Here is an 18,912-nt window from a genome sequence, read left to right on the forward strand (position 1 = left end):
AGACCAACAGAGAGACAGTCTCTCCATTTTTTTTTTTTTTTTTTTTACAAATCAAAACAATAAAAACAAAATAGCAACCAAAAGTACAATCAAGAGGAATAGTAACAAAAAACAGCTACATTATAAGGCGGTGTAGAAAAGTAAAAACAGGAACATGTGTGTGTTGGTCTTCACCAGGAACTTAACCGATGTTTGAAGCCACTTAGAGAGGTCAAGGTCGAGAGCTTCAGATCTTTTTACAAGATATTCCAGTCAGTCCTCAGATCAGTGAGACAGGTGTCACTCTTTAGATCAGTGAGATAAGTGTTGGGCCTCAGATCAGTAAGATGTGCCTGTCTTCAGATCAGTGAGACAGGTGTCTTTCAGAGAGAACACAAGGTTCTTCAATGTTTCTGAGCACGACAAGAATCTGGTCAGAAAACTGACCCTGGAACTGACCCATTCCTTTAACCATTTGAGTCCTGATACAAAGATTGCAGAATAAATAAATAAAGTCTGTTTGTCCAAACATGCAGAGGTCAAAAGTGATGTCATCAGCCTGTGGATGACATCATTAGACCTCTGCAGTTCATCCAGCCTGATGGACTGTCATCGGTTCAACTTCTCATCGTACCTGCCAGAGAAGGACAGAGAGACATGAGACAGAACATCCTGCAGTAGAACCAATGGAGGTTCTGCGTAGAGCTCTTACTGGCGTATGGCCTCTGGGATCTGCAGTCTGTCTGTGGGGACGATCTGCGCGAGCTGCTGAAGACTCCCAATGAAGCGAATCTTCCTGCTGAACTTGTCGCTGTGGAGGTCAGGTGAGATGAGGTCAGAAGTCACACTCAGACTTCTAAACATCACATTTGCAACCCCCCAACTGCACAGGTAAGCTTCAGATGAGTGAGTCATTGTATTGTAAAAACCACAGCAGTACAGTCACACAGTTACAGGTTTAAACATGGCTGTACACTTTGTATGTGTGTGAGCTGCAGACCTGATAAAGGGTTTAACAAGTGTGATCAGAGCTTTGATGTACCAGGCAGGATGGGCCACTAGCAGTCCCTTCAGGTCCTTCTTCAACCTAGACGGAAAGGACACCGATTTCACCTATGTTGCCATAGAAACGGGGTGTATTCTGAACCTGCATATCTAAGGAGGGATAGAAACCATAGTACCTCCTCTCTATGGAGGTGTAGCACTGATGGAGCCATTTGATGGATGGCAGTTTGTTCCTGGGAGCCAGTGCACACAGGTAGACCAGAACATAGTTCTCAGAAACCATCAGGTCCAATGTTCCAACTATGTACCTAAAGACACAGAGGTGGATGCCTTGAAACACCTGAGTCTAGGTGGGTTTCTACATCTGTCTACAAAAGTTTGTTCAGGTAACTCACCTAAACAGGTTCTCCATGACATACTCGTAGTTCTCCACTGTGTTCTCTGGAAGGTAGCAGGAAGTGAACAGGATGATGGCATTCATCCCATCTCCATAGTAACCTGAGAGCCAATCACATGCAGAGGTATTACAGTTGGACATAATAGCAAACACAGTGAGACGGAGAACACACTTGAGGTCTGACTGCGTGCGTACAGTTGTGTAACAGGTGTGTTAAGTCTGTTACAGGTGTGTCACACTTGTGTTACAGATATATTTCAGGTGTCTTACTGATGTGTTGAAGGTGTGTTACACGTATTTAAGATGTGAGGTACAATTTAATACCAATTCAATTAATTTTATTTCTGTAGCTCCAAGTCCCAACAGACATTGTCTCAGGGCACTGAACAGAAACTTCTCATACCTTGTAAAAAATTAGTAAAAGTTCTCTATATAAGAAAGCATCAGATTGTGTTGAATCTTCACTTCATCACAGTCTCCCGTCCTGAGCAAGAACAAATGAGACAGTGGAAAGAAAAAACTCCCTTTTAATAGGAAGAAACCTCCAGAAGAACCAGGTTCAGGACTAGTGGCCATCTGCTTCTCTACATTGGCTGTAGAATAGAAAACAAACGTCTCAGTTTCTCTGATACTCCCTCAACATATGGAATGACCACTGGTCTGGGTCTGGGTTCCTCCTTTTCACCTGATGGCTGACTGGAGTCCTGTTTGGGTCTCTTCTTTCAGGAAGGCCCAGTTAGGATATCCACATTGCTCTAGAGCCTGTCTTGTGTAGGATTTCTCCTTCTGCCTGGCTCCTGAGCTCGTGGGGACGCTGTCTGCTCTGTGGTACAGAGTCCTGATGACTCCTAACTTGTGCTCCAAAGGGTGATGGGAGTCAAACTGCAAATACTGGTCTGTGTGGGTGGGTTTACGGTAGAGCATGACATTTTTCAGGAGTACCGCGGGTCACGTGATTCCGGATGGATTCTGGTGGGACCGGAGTCAACCTCATTATAACTCATGTGACCGGGACGGGACCGGACTGAAAGCTAACGGGAGCAGACAGGAGCGAGAACCGACCAATAACCAAAAATGAAAACGAAACAAAACAAAAAAAAACACGGGTGCAGCTATTTTGTAGTTTTCTTTCAGTAAGCCTTCACTTTAACACAAGTCAAAAGAACTACATTGCTCACAAGTCATCTGTTCGAGCCGTAGCTTTTCACCGAGAGGGGGGGAGGAGCAGCGAAGCGGTACAGAGTAACTGAAAACAGTTTACAACGAAAGGTAAGAAGTAACTGTCTGTCTATTAAACTCATAGAACGAGCAGGAAAGTGTCAAATAACCTGAACTTCATGAGAGTTGTGTTGGTGCTGTGCTGCTTTAAACTTTAGTCTCAGCTGTGAGGAGCTGCGGGGAGTCGGACTTTGTTTACCTTCAGTAAATAAATGTCCCAAACAGCGCATTTTTCGCCACCTTGTCCCTTTTAATTTAAAAATTATGCTCTGTTTTGTTATGTGGGTTTTTAGGTTAAAATCTTCATTATCTGTTGCTGTTTGTAATGTAAAAAAACAACCGAAATCTTCCTGGTTAAAGTACATGCATTCTCCGTTAAAAATATCCCTATTTTTATATTGTGACGTCCTGCTGGATACTGGAATGGAGGAAAACGTGAATAACCATCACTTTATTGTGTAGATAGAGAGAGATAGATAGAGATAGAGATAGAGATAGAGAGAGAGAGAGAGAGACAGAGAGAGACAGAGAGAGACAGAGAGAGAGAGAGAGAGAGAGAGAGAGAGAGAGAGAGAGAGAGAGAGAGAGAGAGAGAGAGAGAGAGAGAGAGAATGGTTGTTTGTCTCGTTTGTCTCTATGTGTCCCTGTGATGGACTTGCGACCCGTCCAGGGTGTACCCCGCCCCTCACACAGTGACTGCTGGACATGGGCACCAGCGACCCCCGTGACCCAAAATGGAAGAAGAGGGTAAAGAAAATGGATGGATGGATGGATAGTTACTGTCGGCTGTAACCATGTCCGTACAACAACAAACTCATTAGTGAAATCATTCTCCGGTTAAAATATACCAGTTTTTATATGAAAGACTGGTTGCATACATTATAGGGCATTAACAGAGTACTCGAGTAATCTACACATCGATTGCTAGGACATCTATCGAGGTTAAAAATGTAACGTCGAGTGTCCGTAGTGACGTCATATTATGTGACCACCGTATGACCGTAGGGGGCGGTGTTGCACTGTTGCAGGTCACAGAGTATGGTGTAACACCGGGTCCAATCCACAGAACCAGAACCAGTTTCCTCTGAACCTTGTTTCACAAACAAAAAGCAAAAAATATTAATCTTTAAACCTATAAAAAAATCTATAAACATATTAATCTCTAAAACTAAACTTAATGCCCCACAGCTGGCGGTGGTGCGGGGTGGTCGACCCCCCCCAACATTAAGTTTGGTTTCTGACGTGCTGCATGTTTCTTCACGTTTGCAGTTTAATAATAAAAACTAATAGTTTAGTTTTTCCTGTGACTTATTTGCAGTATGATAAATGGGAGGAGCATAATATACACTCCCAATGTTTTGTTGGTCTTTTTTTGTAAATAATGACCTTTTTTGTGGTTTTATTTATTTATTTATTTTTGTATCTTGAGATCTATGACGTCATCAAATACTCGAGTTCTATTCGGGTTTTATTATGTTAATGTCGAGTTTAAAAATTATATACTCGTTCAACCCCTAATACATTATAATAATTGTTTTAGTTTTAGATTTAAGATATGACGTGTACAATTATGTTGTGTTAAATTTTAGGCCAAGAGTTGATTTTTCTCAGTTCATTTCTTCACACCAGGGGCGATTCTAGAAGCCCTTTTTAGGGGCCCTTAGCCCCCCCAGTGTTGACAATGGCTCTTGGCTTGAACCACACAGTGTGTATTATCATTAGAATTATTGTAGGGGGGACATATCGGTGCGAGGTCTGTGGGTCCTCCCCATAACTTTTTAAATAAAGCAGCAGCTATTTACTGCATTCTGGTGTATTTTAACAGGTTTTAAAACATCTATGTTTACCTACATAAGTAAATACTTGATTCAATAACTGTTTTATAAAGCATGGCACAAGAAGTAGCACTAAGCTTTTTGTTTGTCTTTAATTTAATTTTATTTTTCTACCTAACACAGGAAGCTGTTAGCTCTGGAAGCAAGCTGTTAAACAGCTTTGGACACAAAGACCCTTGTCACACACTTCAACAGAGCAGGTAAGATACAGAACATCTTGTAATCTCTGCCTGGTGAGGCTGTTTAAATAATTATAAAATATGATAAGTGAAATAAATAAACATTGAGCTTCTGTAATTTATAATTACAAATGTCACTTTTTTTTTTTACTTTATTTCACTTGTAAATCTCTTGTTTTTGATAAAATATTTTTTCCAAAAGAAAGGCCAACAGATTGTAACTTGTAGTCACTGTGACCGTATTTTGACTCGTGCACGTCTTCTGTCACTTTTAGGTTCCACAAGGCTCTGGACTGGTCCAGCTGTGGAGAGATGAGGTGGAACACCAGACCTGCAATGGTCCAGTCTGTAAATGATGCTCTGAAGTCTGGGAAGATGCACGACATCATGCTTCACCCAAACGAGCTCGTTACCTCGACCACACACACTGAACTTCTGGAGGACGTCGTCCAATGTAGAATAATGCCTTTAAACATTTTTATTTGTTGAGTTCTCTGCTTGGTACATTATTTTTCTTTGTTAGTTTGTTTAAACAATTTAAAATATGACAGTGATGTCACTGTTTAAAGGAAACAATTGCTCAATAAATTAGTAAAATGCCACTTGTTGTGTTTGGGTTCTCTCATCTAAGGTAGACATGGTGTGACCCATGGACTGGTTTAGATTTTTTGTTTTTACTGGAACTGACCTTCAAAAGAGCCAGAAACAGACTCATCAGCTGATCCTCCGTAGAAACATTATATGGACTACAGGCCATGGATTATTTGTTTTATGACATTTAGAGAAGGTTTTTGTTTGGATTCAGGAAATAAATGTCTCTATTTCACCACAGATGAACTGTTCCTGTTGCCATATCTTTTGAAATAAAACTGCACAACACAAAGTAATTTAAACAGGAATGGGTAGAAGATCAAATCAAATTCAATGTATTTACTAAAAATTAAATGAAAAACAGGAGCAGGACAGGAGTGGGAGTCATGTTACCAGGAGTGGGACAGGACAGGATTATTTTTTTTTACTCTGGACCAGGACTGGGACAGGACAGGATTTTTTTCTGTGGGACCAGGACAGGACAGGAGTGAAAATCCACTCCTGTGTCGTCCTCTAGTTTGTGGTACACCTCAGTTTGCAAATGTCCTCTATCAGAGACTGAGACCTCACAGTCCAAGAAAGCCAACCTGCCATTTTTTACATCTTCTCGTGTGAACTTGATGTATTTATCCACAGAGTTGATGTGGTCAGTAAAATGTTGGACTTCCTGAGATTTAATTTTAACCCAGGTGTCGTCAACATACCTGAACCAATGACTTGGTGGTGTCCCTGAAAAGGACGTCAAGGCTCTCTTTTCTGTGGGGATTCTAGTTTATTTAGTTACAGGTTTACTTTCAGTTTCCTGAGTGGCAGGAGGGAACTGATTACAACCAGCTGTTACCACTTTCTTGATGAGAAGACTCTAGTACTTAAGGCCCTGGGAGTAAAATGTGAGACCACTGGTCTTAACTTCATGGACAACTTCTCCAAAACAAGGAACAAAACACACACTTCCGGCGAGCTGATGGACGGCAGCTCCCTCCGGCTTCTCTGCAGTCTTTTATCATCAAACTGACCCGTTTTTTCGAACCGGACTAAAGTTGGTTCCCTTTCCAACCAAATTCGGTGTTCAGTGACTCAGAGAGCCGGATGGGACCGTCCAAAAATGTATTTTAGTCTAGGACCGGCCGCTCCCACCCCACTGGTCACTCTGAGCGCACCCTGCCGGCCAGGTGACCCTCGAGATGGGGAGTCGTCGCACGAAGGTCCGGTGTTTATTCTCTCTCTCTCTGGATCCCAACGAACTTCTCAACTGGACCTTTGTGGTTCTTCCTGGTTCCGACAAGAATCGCCGGGTGGTATTTCGCTGGTTTTCTGCAGGACTGGCCCTCGTGGTGTCTTCATTGGTGTGGGGGAAGTGTACCTGTGACCCCCGAACTGGACCCGAACCGAGGTGGCTGTGGGGGACTTCGTCTTTAACAGAGCCGGTCTCAGCTTCAGTGAGCAGCCCGTTACTTTTAACGAAGGACTGTCCACCTCCGTGGAGTCACTGTGTTCACCTGGAGGAGACGCTCCAATGTTTTGAAGCGTCGCCAGAACCGGACCGGAGCAGAACCGGGCCAGGGACAACTTCAGCCTCTTCGTCTCTCGAGCTGTGGAGCGCCGGAGGCGGACTGAAGCAGAACCGGACCGGACCAGTGACGACTTCAGCCTCAGCCTCTCCGATCAGTCTCCTTTTTCACTAGGGGGGCCTCTCGTGCTGTCGGGTGCGAAGGTGTCGTGCAGAGAAGCAGAGGAGCAGCGTGGAGGAGAAGTGTGGAGGAGCAGTGTGAAGGAGCAGGGCTGCGTGGTGCTTGAGATAAGTTCGGAGTTTACATTGGAGTTGCTGCGGGCCTCCATCCAAACTCACTTGGATAACAATTAATTTTATTCTGGATCACACTGTTGGCCCCTGTTGACCTGAAACGAGCTTGGATCATGCCTTTCATTTCAGGAGGATTTTCTGGCAGCTCGCTCTGCTATTTGCTACAAATTATCTGTTTCTGTTTCAACCTGTTGATTCTGGACCCAGCTTCTGTTTCCCATGGGAGCATCCATCCATCTTCACTGGGGGGCCGGAGCCCCCCTCAGCCCAACTAAACTGCAGTTGGGCCACCTCGTCGGGTTTGTTTGCCCATTAGAACTGTGATGTTTTATGGTCTGAGACTTTTCTGCATCGTTCATATTATTGTCACTATTTTCAGATCTCAGATTATCTGGAGTCACTGAATCTTGTTAATACACCTGAATCTGCCCATCACTACAACTTTCACTGTTTCAGGGTTCTGGATGATCGCGTCTTCATTAATGTTTCTCATGGTTCGATTATGGGGCCAATTGTCACACTGTTAACTCCTGTAATTACACATCAGTCACGAAAAACTCTTAATGTTGTTACTGCTCTCAGGGATTCAGCCCAACCCTGGACCCCCCACTAATTATGACACCAAATGACTTTAAGAACGTGTCTGGGCTTCATTTTCTGCATGTAAACACTCGTAGCCTTCTGAGAAAACTTGATGCCTTGAAAATTCTGGTCAGTTCTTCTGGGACAGATGCAATCTTGATCTCTGAAACCTGGCTCAACAAATCTGTAATGAATAATGACCTGGATTTAACATCTACCGCTGTGATCGTCAAAAAGGGGGGGTGGAGTCGCTATTTACATCAGAGATTCTCTTGTTTCTAGTCTTGTGTCTGCTAAAACAATTCCAAACCAAATTGAAGCCTTAGCTGTAAACATCACTTTGAATGGAGGCCAGATCTTATCTGTAGTCTGCTGTTACCATCCACCTTCAGCATCACCTGAGGCTCTGCCCTCCCTGATGGAATTTTTTGGTAATTTAAAATTCAAAGAGATTTTTTTTGGCAGGAGATTTCAACATTGACTGGAGTAAGTTGACCCCCCTCTGTGATAAATTCAAGGAATGTTGCCTGTCTCTCAATTTAACCCAACTGATCAACTCTCTGACCAGATTAAACAAAAACTGTCCTGAAAAATCCTCCATCTTAGACCTGTTTCTAACTAATATGCCTCACAAATTCCCTGGTACAGGTGTATTCGCTGACATTTTGAGTGATCATTGTGTGACAGTGACTCTAAGAGATATTAAACTTCCACCTTCTAAGCCCAGATTAATTCAAAAAAGGGATCTGAAACATTTCTGTGAACAGTCATTCCTCTGGGATCTGTCTCACTTTGACTGACATCGTATTCTGTTAACTGATGACGTGAACTCTGCTTGGAACTATTTTCATAATAGTTTCATTTATTTTGTGAACAATCATGCTCCTTTTCGTCAGTTCAGAATAAAGGGACGAGACAGCCCCTGGTTTACTCCAGAGCTAGTTGACCTCCTGCACAGGAGAGATCATCTTTGGGCCGCAGTGAGAAAATCTGACTCAGACACTGATTGGTTGAGTTTTCGACAGATGAGGAATAAATGTACAACTGCTGTTAAAGCAGCAAAACGCAACTATTTCTTATCTCAGACCTCCAAAAATCTAAATGACCCTAACAGATTCTGGAAAACCATCAAATCTCTCTCAGGCACCCCCCAATCATCTGACCTCCCATCACAACTTCTCGTTAACTCTGTTCCTTTGTCAAATAAGCACGAGATCCTGAACTGTTTCAACAAACATTTTGTTGCTTCTGGTTCTTTATTTGACACAGTTACTAACAGAAAATCAGCCACTTCACTTAATAATCAAACTTCTACAAATCAAATCCCTCCTACAAGTCAATCCTCAGTTAATCACAGCTTCTCTTTTTCTCCATTCTCAGTCAGTGAGGTCAATAAACTGTTAAAAGATCTTGATCCTAAAAAATCTGTAGGTCCAGATGAACTTCCTCCTTATTTCTTAAGGCTGGCTGCTCATATCATCACAGTCCCTGTGACCCACATATTCAATCTCTCCATGAGACAAAACTCCATCCCAGATGCTTGGAAAACAGCCTTTGTTCTTCCTTTGCTGAAGGGAGGAGACCCCACCTCACTGAACAACTATGGACCAATCTCCAAAAAAGTTCAATCTGGTCCTCTGGACATTCAAAAAAACAAAAACAAAACAAAGCAAAAAAATGTAGAAACGTTTCATCTTTCATCCGAGAGACTTCTTCAGTCTGAGGTGCTGTATTCAGCTCAGTCTTATAAATAGCACTTTCTCAGAGTGGATCAACCAGTTTTGCTGCTGACAACCAAAACCAGCTGTTCACATGGTCAAGAAGGACCATCAGCCTAACAATGGATCATTAGCACACTGATGGTTGTTTACTATTCACAGGGGAATACCTTACAAAAAGATTTGAAGCTCTCGATCTTCACCTCTCTAAGTGGCTTCAAGAATCTGTTGGATTCCTGGCAGGGACAAAATGAAGACATGTTCCTGTTTTTAGTTTTCTACATTTGCCTGTTTTTTGCTGTTTTTTGTTACTTTTTTAGCCATCCTATTTGTTAAAAATAAATAAACAATTTGTATGACTTTTTATAACTGTTTATTGTTGTTGCTGTTGTCCATTGTTGTCATCATTCTTTGTTGAAATCAGGTCTCTTGTAAATGAGTCCTCGAGGCTCAATGGGATTTACCTGTCTAAATAAAGGTTGAATGAAAAAAAAAAATTGCCCTAATGAACGCCAGATCTCTGGCTAATAAAACGTTCATCTTGAAGGACTTTTTCTCCTCCACCGGTCTGGACTTCTTCTGCGTGACTGAGACGTGGCTCTCCTGTGGTGAGTTCATGGCCCTGTCGGAAATTTTACCACCGGACTGTTCTTATTTTAATGCTCCGAGAATATCAGGCAAAGGTGGTGGATTATTAACTATTTTCAAAAAACGATGGAACTGCAAACTGGTACAGATACCAGCTAATTTTTGAGCTTCGAACTGCTGTGTTTTGAGGTGGGCCGTTCAAATCCTATTTTTTCTGCTGTGTTATACAGGCCACCCAAATATAACAAGGACTTCATGGCTGAACTCTCTGACTTTTTAACTTGGATTCTGCTCAGATATGATCAGGTTTTGATTCTGGGAGATTTCAATATACATGTCTGTTGCCATGAAAAGCCACTGACTCAGGACTTTCTAGATCTGATCCAGTCTCTGAACTTTGTACAGAATGTTGCAGGACCAACTCACCAGCATGGCCACACACTGGATTTAGTATTAACCTTTGGTTTATCTGTTTCTGAGTTAGAAATTAGGGATGCAGTTTTCTCTGACCACAAACCAATTTCTTTCAACACTTCTTTTGTCAACGAGTCCAAACACCCTCCCCCTCCAGCAAGGCCTTGTTGAATATTTAACCCTTCCACTGCTGCGCTCTTTTCCTCTGTTTTTACTAAAAACTCTCTCTCAGTCTCTGAATCATCTTACATCAACACCCCATCTTCTTCCCAGGCTCTCATCGAGGTGGCAGCTTCTGTTTCTCCTCCCCCGTTTTCCTTCTTCCTGCTCTACTCTCTGTGTGTCTGAAGCGCCTGGGTCTCATCTCCCGAACATAAATTAAGAAGATTATGGATTTGGTATCGTGGGCGTTCAACTCTGTTGATAAGATTTTTTCATCAAAACGACAAGGTCCTGGGGAACCGGCATGTCCAGCTGAGACTCGCGCTGTGGGGTACATCATGGATTCGTGGGGAGTGTGGCAGTTGATGTGCACTACAGTCCTGTCTCAGGAGAATGTTGAAGACGGTTACATATTTGGATTTATGATAGCAGGGTCTCTGCTTTTTGGCATCGGCGGGGCTCTGTTTTATCGACTTTTGAAGAAGACAGCGGGAGCAGTTTTGGCCATGGAAAAGCTCCCGAGTCAGTGTGAAGGTCTGGTCCTCGCTGTGGGAACTTTAAATCGTCTGGTCTACGAGCTTTACCATAAGGTGGAGGCGATTGAGAATCGCAGACCACTTGTGGCTTCTGGGACTCGTCAGCGTGGTGGGTTCGACCTTGAAGGAGACTCATAGCATGGATCAGTGGAATATAATCCCACAATTAGGCATTTTCGGAACAAGAATGCCCAGATGGACTTAAGGCTGAAGAAAAAAGTCATCTGTCTGCCTGAAGAAAAAACAAAAATCAAGCTTATTTGAATCAGACTCCCAACGGCCTTGGAGACAGGCTGACTATCAAATTTCTCCTGGGACATGAGTACCCAAGACAAAAGCTTCATCTATCGCCCCCCCCGAGAACTTTCTGTGCAAGCTTATCAGAACTGCTGGCTGAAACAACATCTTCAGAAATTGTAGCTGATCTGAAAAAACGCTCATGGACAAATCTCAACGCCTCAATGTCAAATGCAAATGTAATCATGTTTTAATTGTGCTTGCTGGTAGAGTTTTTTGATGTCTCAAATCGTGTCCTGATAGACAAGATGTGAAAGATCTTTTTCGTAATACCACTATCTACCCTCACATTTCTCCCCCTTTTCCTATCTAAGATTATTATCTGATAAGGATAAAATGGCCACGCTCTCCTGTAGTTGCAGCTTTGTGCACTCCGCCCATCTTTCGGACGACTGTACGTACATATTTGCGTTGTACCTTGGTGCAATTCCAATAAAGTTTATTCTGATTCTGATGAGCTAGTCACTGTACATCAAGAGACCTGTGCTAAGGTGCTTGACCTAGTTGCACAATTAAAAATTAGGCATCCAAAGCGCACCCCACACCCTTGGATGAATGAGATCACTCGCGCAGCCAAACGTCAATGCAGGAAAGCCGAACGTAAATGGAAGAAGGACAAACGTCACGTTTCTTTTATCATGCTAAAATCATGTTACAAAGAGTACCAGGCCACTGTTAAATCAGAAAAAAATATATATATATTTCTCCCAAATCATCGCCTCAAACAGCCACAATCCCCGCATTCTTTTCAACACCATTAACTCCATTTTAACCGTGCCTCAGTCTGCCAACTGGGAGGCCTCTGCAGTTACGTGTGACGACTTTGCCAGTTTCTTTGTTAAAAAGGTAGAGTCGATCAGGTCACTGATTCCTCACACCACAGCTGACCCCTCTGTCTTTGTCCCGTCCACATCAGTCTTTAACCAGTTTGAACCCATTTCCCTCTCATTTCTAAATGACGTCATTGGTCATATGAAACCCTCAGGTTCCCCTGCTGACCCCATCCCTGCATCGTTTTTTAAACAAGTCTTACCCCCCATTGGACCTTCTGTTCTTGACATTATAAACAGCAGTATGGCTACAGGTGTGGTTCCTGATGCTTTTAAACATGCAGTGGTAACTCCTTTAATAAAAAAAAAACATGGACTTGACCCTTCAACCTGTTCAAACTTCAGACCCATCTCCAAATTTCCCTTTCTTTCTAAGATCCTGGAGAAAATAGTTTTCACTCATTTAAACGAGTTCTTTAGTGGAAATTCTATTCTTGAGATCTTTCAGTCTGGCTTTAAGAAACTACACAGCACCGAAACAGCCGGGATAAAAGGATACTGCGGTCTACAGTATCAAATGCAGCGGTAAGGTCAAGGAGTACCAGGACTACAGACTGACCAGAGTCATTTTCCAGAAGAATGTCGTTGCAGACCCTAACTAAGGTCAGAGAGGTATGAGGGTGCAAGGCCATTAACACACTTAAATGTCAGCATAAGAATCTTAAAATCAACTCTGACACGCACAGGAAGCCAGTGAAGGGAGGACAGAACTGGAATAATGTGCTCAAACCTGCAAGTTCCTGTTAGTAGCCGAGCTGCAGCATTTTGGACAAGCTGGAGACGCGAGAGAGAGACCTGACTGACCCCAGCATAAAGTGAGTTACAGTAGTCCAGCCGGGTTGTAATAAATGCATGGACTAATTTTTCAAGGTCGGATCTGGACAGGACAGACTTGAGCTATCTGCCTTAACTGAAAGAAGATTGTTGGAAGAACAGAGTTTATCTGCTTGTTAAACTTAAAGTCAGAGTCTAAAACTGTCCCGAGATTGGTAACAGACTGTTTTAGACAAGGCTGAAGGGAGTCCAGATTTGCAGGATCAGTGACAGTAGCAGAGCTAGGGTTAAACACAATGACCTCAGTCTACAGATCATTAAAACTCAAAGTTCACAGCCATCTAAGTCTTGATGTCATCAAGACATTTTAACAAAGGGCGAATGGAGGAGGAACTGTTACATTTTAACGGCAGATCAATCTGAGAGTCATCAGCATAACAATGAAAGGAAAGACCATGTTTCCTCAGGATAGACCCTAAGGGGAGGAGATACAAAGTAAACAGAAGGGTCCAAGAATGGAGCCTTGCGGGACCCCGCAGGAAAGAGGTACTGAAGTAGATAAGAGTGTTAGCAAAATTAACATAGAAACTCCTGTCGCTCAGGTATGAATGGAACCATTCTAACGCTGCACCAGTAATCCCAACCCAGTGTTCTAGCCTCCTGTAGCTCCTTGTGAAGACCAGTCTCCTCGCCATCCTGGTTCTGTCTCGTGCCTCCCCGCACCAGAAATCTTCCCCCGTAAGTCTTCTCCCTCATTCAAGCCTCTGCACAGGACAACCAATTATCCATCCAGCATCCAGCTCAGAGGTTCGCCCTACCACCTTCATCTCATTCTCTCCTCCAATCTGGTTTCCTTGGTCTGGCTCGCCCATCGTATCTCCTCCTGGATCCAACTCCCAAGCCTGCAAGATAAACATTCAAGTAAGCCTTACAAGTCAGCTCAATTGGACAAGTATTGACTACTTCCTTGTTTTGCTGCCATACTCATCCTGTGTCTCTCCCCACAGTCCACCCCGGAGTTCCTGCCCTGCACTATAAATAAACTCACTTAACTTATATTGTTGTTGGTCTCGAGTTTTGGTTTGACTCTTGGGTATCTATAGAAGCTTTAAAAAGAATGTGACAGAATGTTCCAGCCCACCAATAGCTCTGATACCCAGGATCTGACCAATACCGAGATGATTCAACAGTCCTTAACCCTGCAAAACTAAAGAATTGACAAACAAGATGCCAAATTAAAACAGATTATTGCCCTGCAACGTACCTCTAAGTCCAATATGGAAGAATTAGGTGGCAAGTTGCTTGCACTAAATCAGAAAATAACTGCTCTCTTACCCCAGGCTCAAGTAACGAACAATTCGCCTCCAGTTCCCGATACAACACCCAGCGCCAACATTATGGTAACCCGTGAACCTGATATTTGCCCCCTCAGAGTTTTTTGATGGTAAGACTAGTGATTGTGGCGGCTTTATTCTCTAATACAGACTGGCCATCCGCCTTGCCCCGATCACTTATGCCTCAGACGCATCCCGCATAACATTCTTGATTAGCTCACTTAAAGGTATGGCTCTACAATGGGCCAAGGCTTATCTCAATTCTCATGATATTGACAACATAATGTTTGATACCTTTCTTCAGGAGTTCCAGTGGGTTTTTGAGCATCCTTGTCACCAAGAGGAGGCTTCCAAGAGGCTAATAGCCCTTCGACAAGGTAAACATTCCGTAGCGGACCACTCTATTAACTTCCGGGTTGCAGTGGAAGAAGCCCGCTGGGACAAAGTAGCATTAAAAGGAGTGTTTGTAAGTTGTCTGTCCAATGAAATAAAGGATTAACTGGCTACTCGTAACGAACTAGATTCCCTGGATGATCTTATCAACTTGGCGATTCGGATTGATGGTCGACTGCGGACACGTCAGCAACATAAAAACTACAGATCCCATTATGTTCCGGCATCTGAGCCATGCCAATTTCCGGGAATCAGTCTCTCTCCATCCAGTCCCCCTTTACCAGCTTTGACAAGCTCTGAGGTAGAGCCTATGCAAATTGGACGTACACGGCTCACACCGGAGGAGAAGCAACGCCGGATTACAGCTCGGGTCTGCATTTACTGTGGTAAGCCCGGCCACTTTATTGCAAACTGTTCAGCGAGGGGAAAAGGAGAGGCACTCCAGTAGACCAGGAGATACTGGTGGGCAATTCAATATTTTCTCCTGGAAATAGGCTTGTTTTACCCACTACCTTATTAATCAAATACATTAACCTTCCTGTTGCTTCTTTAATTGATTCTGGTGCTGAGCAGAATCTCATTAGTTCTGAGTTGGTGGAACACCCGAACATTCCTGTTGTTGCCTTAAATCACCCAGTGACTGTTTCTGATCTGATTTTTTCCCCGACGTCTGTCCCCAGCTGAGCAGAATTATGATATGGGTAACCGTGAACTTTTAGCCATAAAACTAGCCCTAGAAGAGTGGAGGCACTAGTTAGAGGGAACTGAACATCCATTCATCATCTGGACAGACCATAAGAACCTCGCTTACATCCAGAATGCTAAGAGGTTAAACACTAGACAGGCTCATTGGTCATTATTTTTCGCCCGCTTCAATTTCCTCATTACCTACCGCCCAGGCTCTCGTAATGTCAAACCTGGTGCCTTGTCTCGTCAGTTCTCCTTCTCAGGACTTTCCAAGGCAGATGTGAATATCCTGCCATCAGTGTGCATGGTTGGTATGATCACCTGGGACATCATAAAGGTTATCAAGGAAGCTCAACAAACGGATCCCGACCCTAGTACTGGACCCTCCAATAGATTGTTTGTTCCTGCTTCTTCTAAGAAACAGGTTCTGGAATGGGTCCACTCATCCAAACTGACCTGCCATCCCGGCTTAAACCGTATGCTGTCTTTCTGCAGGTGACATTTTTGGTTGAACAAGATGCACAAGGACATTAGAGAGTATGTGGCGGCCTGTCCTGTCTGCACCAGGAGTAAACACAGTAGCCAACCGCCTACTGGCCTCCTCCAACCGCTGCCTACCCACCCTGGTCCCACATAGCATTAGATTTTATCACTGGTCTACCGCTGTCTGCAGGTAATATTACAATCCTGACTATTGTTTATTGATTTTCTAAGTTTGCACATTTTTTTCCACTTTCCAAGCTTCCATCTGCCCTGGAGACCGCCCAACTCATGGTTCACCATGTTTTCTGCATCCATGGGATCCCTGTAGACATTGTATCTGATCAAGGTCCTCAATTCATCTCCCAGGTATGGAAGTCATTTTGCACAGCTCTTAGGGCCTCGGTCAGTCTCTCATCCGATTACCATCCTCAGTCTAATGGTCAGACTGAGAGATATAACCAAGAATTGGAGGTGGCCCTAAGGTGCGTTATCAATAATAATCCCTCAACCTGGATCCAGCATCTGGTCTGGATTGAATATGCACACATTTCTTTAACCTCCTCTGCTACTAACCTGTCCCCATTTGAAGCATCCCTTGGCTATTCATCGCAGCTGTTCCCCAGTCAGTAAGTTGAGGGGGCAGTCCCTTCTGTTCAGCATCACCTACGCCGATGCCGCAGGATCTGGTGACAGACCAAGGAGGCCCTCCTCCACACCGCAACCCGGAACAAGAGGTTTGCGGATAAACGTCGAGCCTCGGCCCCACCTACCACGTTGAACAGAAGGTATGGCTTTCATCACACGACATCAACATTAAAGACACCCCCAGAAAACGTTGCCCTAGATTCATCGGCCCATTCCCCATCAAAAGTATCATTAACCCTTCGGCTGTGAAACTTACCCTGCCCTCATCCATGAGGATCCACCCCACATTTCATGTCTCCCAGATAAAGCCCGTCTCCAAGAGTCCTTTGTGCCTTCCACAAATCCAGCATCCAGCTCAGATGTTCGCCCTACCACCTTCATCTCATTCTCTCCTCCAATCTGGTTTCCTTGGTCTGGCTCGCCCATCGTATCTCCCCCTGGATCCAACTCCCAAGCCTGCAAGACAAACATTCAAGTAAGCCTTACAAGTCAGCTCAATTGGACAAGTATTGACTACTTCCCTGTTTTGCTGCCATACTCATCCTGTGTCTCTCCCCACAGTCCACCCCGGAGTTCCTGCCCTGCACTATAAATAAATTCACTTAACTTATATTGTTGTTGGTCTCGTGTTTGGTTCGACTCCTGGGTATCCATAAAAGCTTTACAAAGAATGTGACACTTTTCTACCTCCTCCATGTACAGGTTGGCCACAATAGGAGAAACTGGAGACCCCGTAGCATATCCATGTTTCTGCCTATAATATTGCTCCCCATATGTGAAGTAGGTTGACTGCAGGCACAGTTTCAAGAGTTGACACAGTTGTTCTGTGGAAAGCGTGGTCCTGCTGCTCAGAGTGGTGTCTGATTTTAAACTTAAACTGACCACCTCTACTGCATCATCAACAGGAATGCATGTAAAGAGTGATGTGACGTCAAAAGAGACCATTGTTTCATCAGTCTCCGCAATGACATTCCTCACCTTATCCACAAAGTCCATGGTGTTCTGTATGTGGTGGTCTGAGCTGCCAACTAAAAGGATGAGTACAGACGCCAGATATTTGGAAACATTGTAAGTGACAGAGTTAATCATGCTAACAATTGGTCTTAAAGGTACACCTTGTTTGTGAATTTTAGGTAAACCATACAGACTAGGTGTGGTCTCCCCTGGGTACAGTCTGTGGTACAGAATACGGTCAATAGCCTTGTCCTGTTCAATCTATCAACTTCTTCTTGTAACCACTTCCTGGATCTCTTTTCAGAGGTTCATAAGTGGTTAAGTCACTAAGGAGTGTCATAACTTTCTCATGATAGTCTTTCTGGTTCAAAATCACTGTGCACCTTCCTTTGTCTGCTGGGAGAATGATGATGTTTTTGTCCTTGCTAAGAGTGGTGAGTGCGTCCCTCTCCTCTCTACTGATGTTGGAAGGTGGTGGTTTGTCTGTTTCTGCTTCCTGTCCTCTTAAACTCAGTCGGTCAAAGAAGAAGGCCACTCATCCTGAGCCTGGTTCTTCTAGAGGTTTCTTCCTGTTAAAGGGAGTTTTTCCTTTCCACTGTCTCCTTTTGCTTGCGCAGGATGAGAGACGGTGATGAAGTGAAGATTCAACGAATCTGATGCTTCTTCAGATAGAGAACTTTTACTAATTGTCTTTTATAATGTCTGAGAATGTTTTAGTGCCCTGAGACGACTTCTGTTGGGCCATGGAGCTACAGAAATAAATAAAGCAGGTGGGTGGATGGATGAATGGATGGATGCTACCTCCATGTGATAGCACCTGCAGGTATGGCTCTAGAACGCTCATGTTGACCCGGTATTCTAGCCCAGAGATGCAGAACTTTCTCCAGCGGCGTCCCTTGCTGTCCACCTGATCCAGCTCCATCAGACCCTCAGAGTGGTCTACAGGACAATTGGCCACACCAGAGGCCTCACTCTTCCCTGTCTGAGGGAGGTCATCTGTCAAACAGAGGTCAGAGGTCAAGTGAAACGAAAGGACGACTTTCGTAGCTGTCTCTCCACCTGTCTCACCCTCCCACTCCAGGTCATGCATGCTGTCTGGCAGTGTTCCTGTCTCGCTGTCTGATGGCGTCTCCAGAGCCTCCAGGTTGATGTCCAGAGATGGCGTCTCTTCCGTCGTTCTTGACAGTGCAGCTGCAGATAAGCTGTCGTTCTGGTCCTGAGAGTCGGCGTGGCTCAGAGTGAGGCTGAGAGATGGAGCCACCAGACGCTTCTTAGCCCCACCCCCTGCACGAGCTGATAAGGAGAAGCTTGTGGATGGAGCTGACAGGAAGTCGGAGCAGAACATCAGTTATTTTATTTTTATTTTATTTATAAATGTATTCATTTTTTTAAACAAAACAAAACAATTCCATAAACAATAAAAAAAATACAATCAAAAATTAAAAAGAAATGCAGCAGAAGGAAGAAAAAAATCTTATATCCTATCCTGATGCATGCTCAATAATCC

The 18,912-nt window shown here is 43.9% G+C and overlaps 1 protein-coding gene across 1 annotated transcript in view; it reads right to left on the reverse strand.

Annotated features, from left to right (window-relative positions):
• Nucleotides 1–521: 521 nt before the first annotated feature.
• The window catches only part of LOC119409770 (BCL2/adenovirus E1B 19 kDa protein-interacting protein 2), a gene marked incomplete in the record, with an annotated part of 25,382 nt that continues 6,991 nt past the window's right edge, over nucleotides 522–18,912 (reverse strand). Inside the window, 7 exon segments of the mRNA XM_037676668.1 lie at nucleotides 522–613; nucleotides 692–790; nucleotides 980–1,066; nucleotides 1,161–1,292; nucleotides 1,380–1,482; nucleotides 18,207–18,401; nucleotides 18,474–18,728. Coding sequence (XP_037532596.1) covers nucleotides 589–613; nucleotides 692–790; nucleotides 980–1,066; nucleotides 1,161–1,292; nucleotides 1,380–1,482; nucleotides 18,207–18,401; nucleotides 18,474–18,728 — 896 coding nt within the window.

The sequence above is a fragment of the Nematolebias whitei genome, chromosome 5 (assembly GCF_014905685.2).
Source record: "Nematolebias whitei isolate Nwh7 chromosome 5, NemWhi1, whole genome shotgun sequence".
NCBI lineage: Eukaryota > Metazoa > Chordata > Actinopteri > Cyprinodontiformes > Rivulidae > Nematolebias > Nematolebias whitei.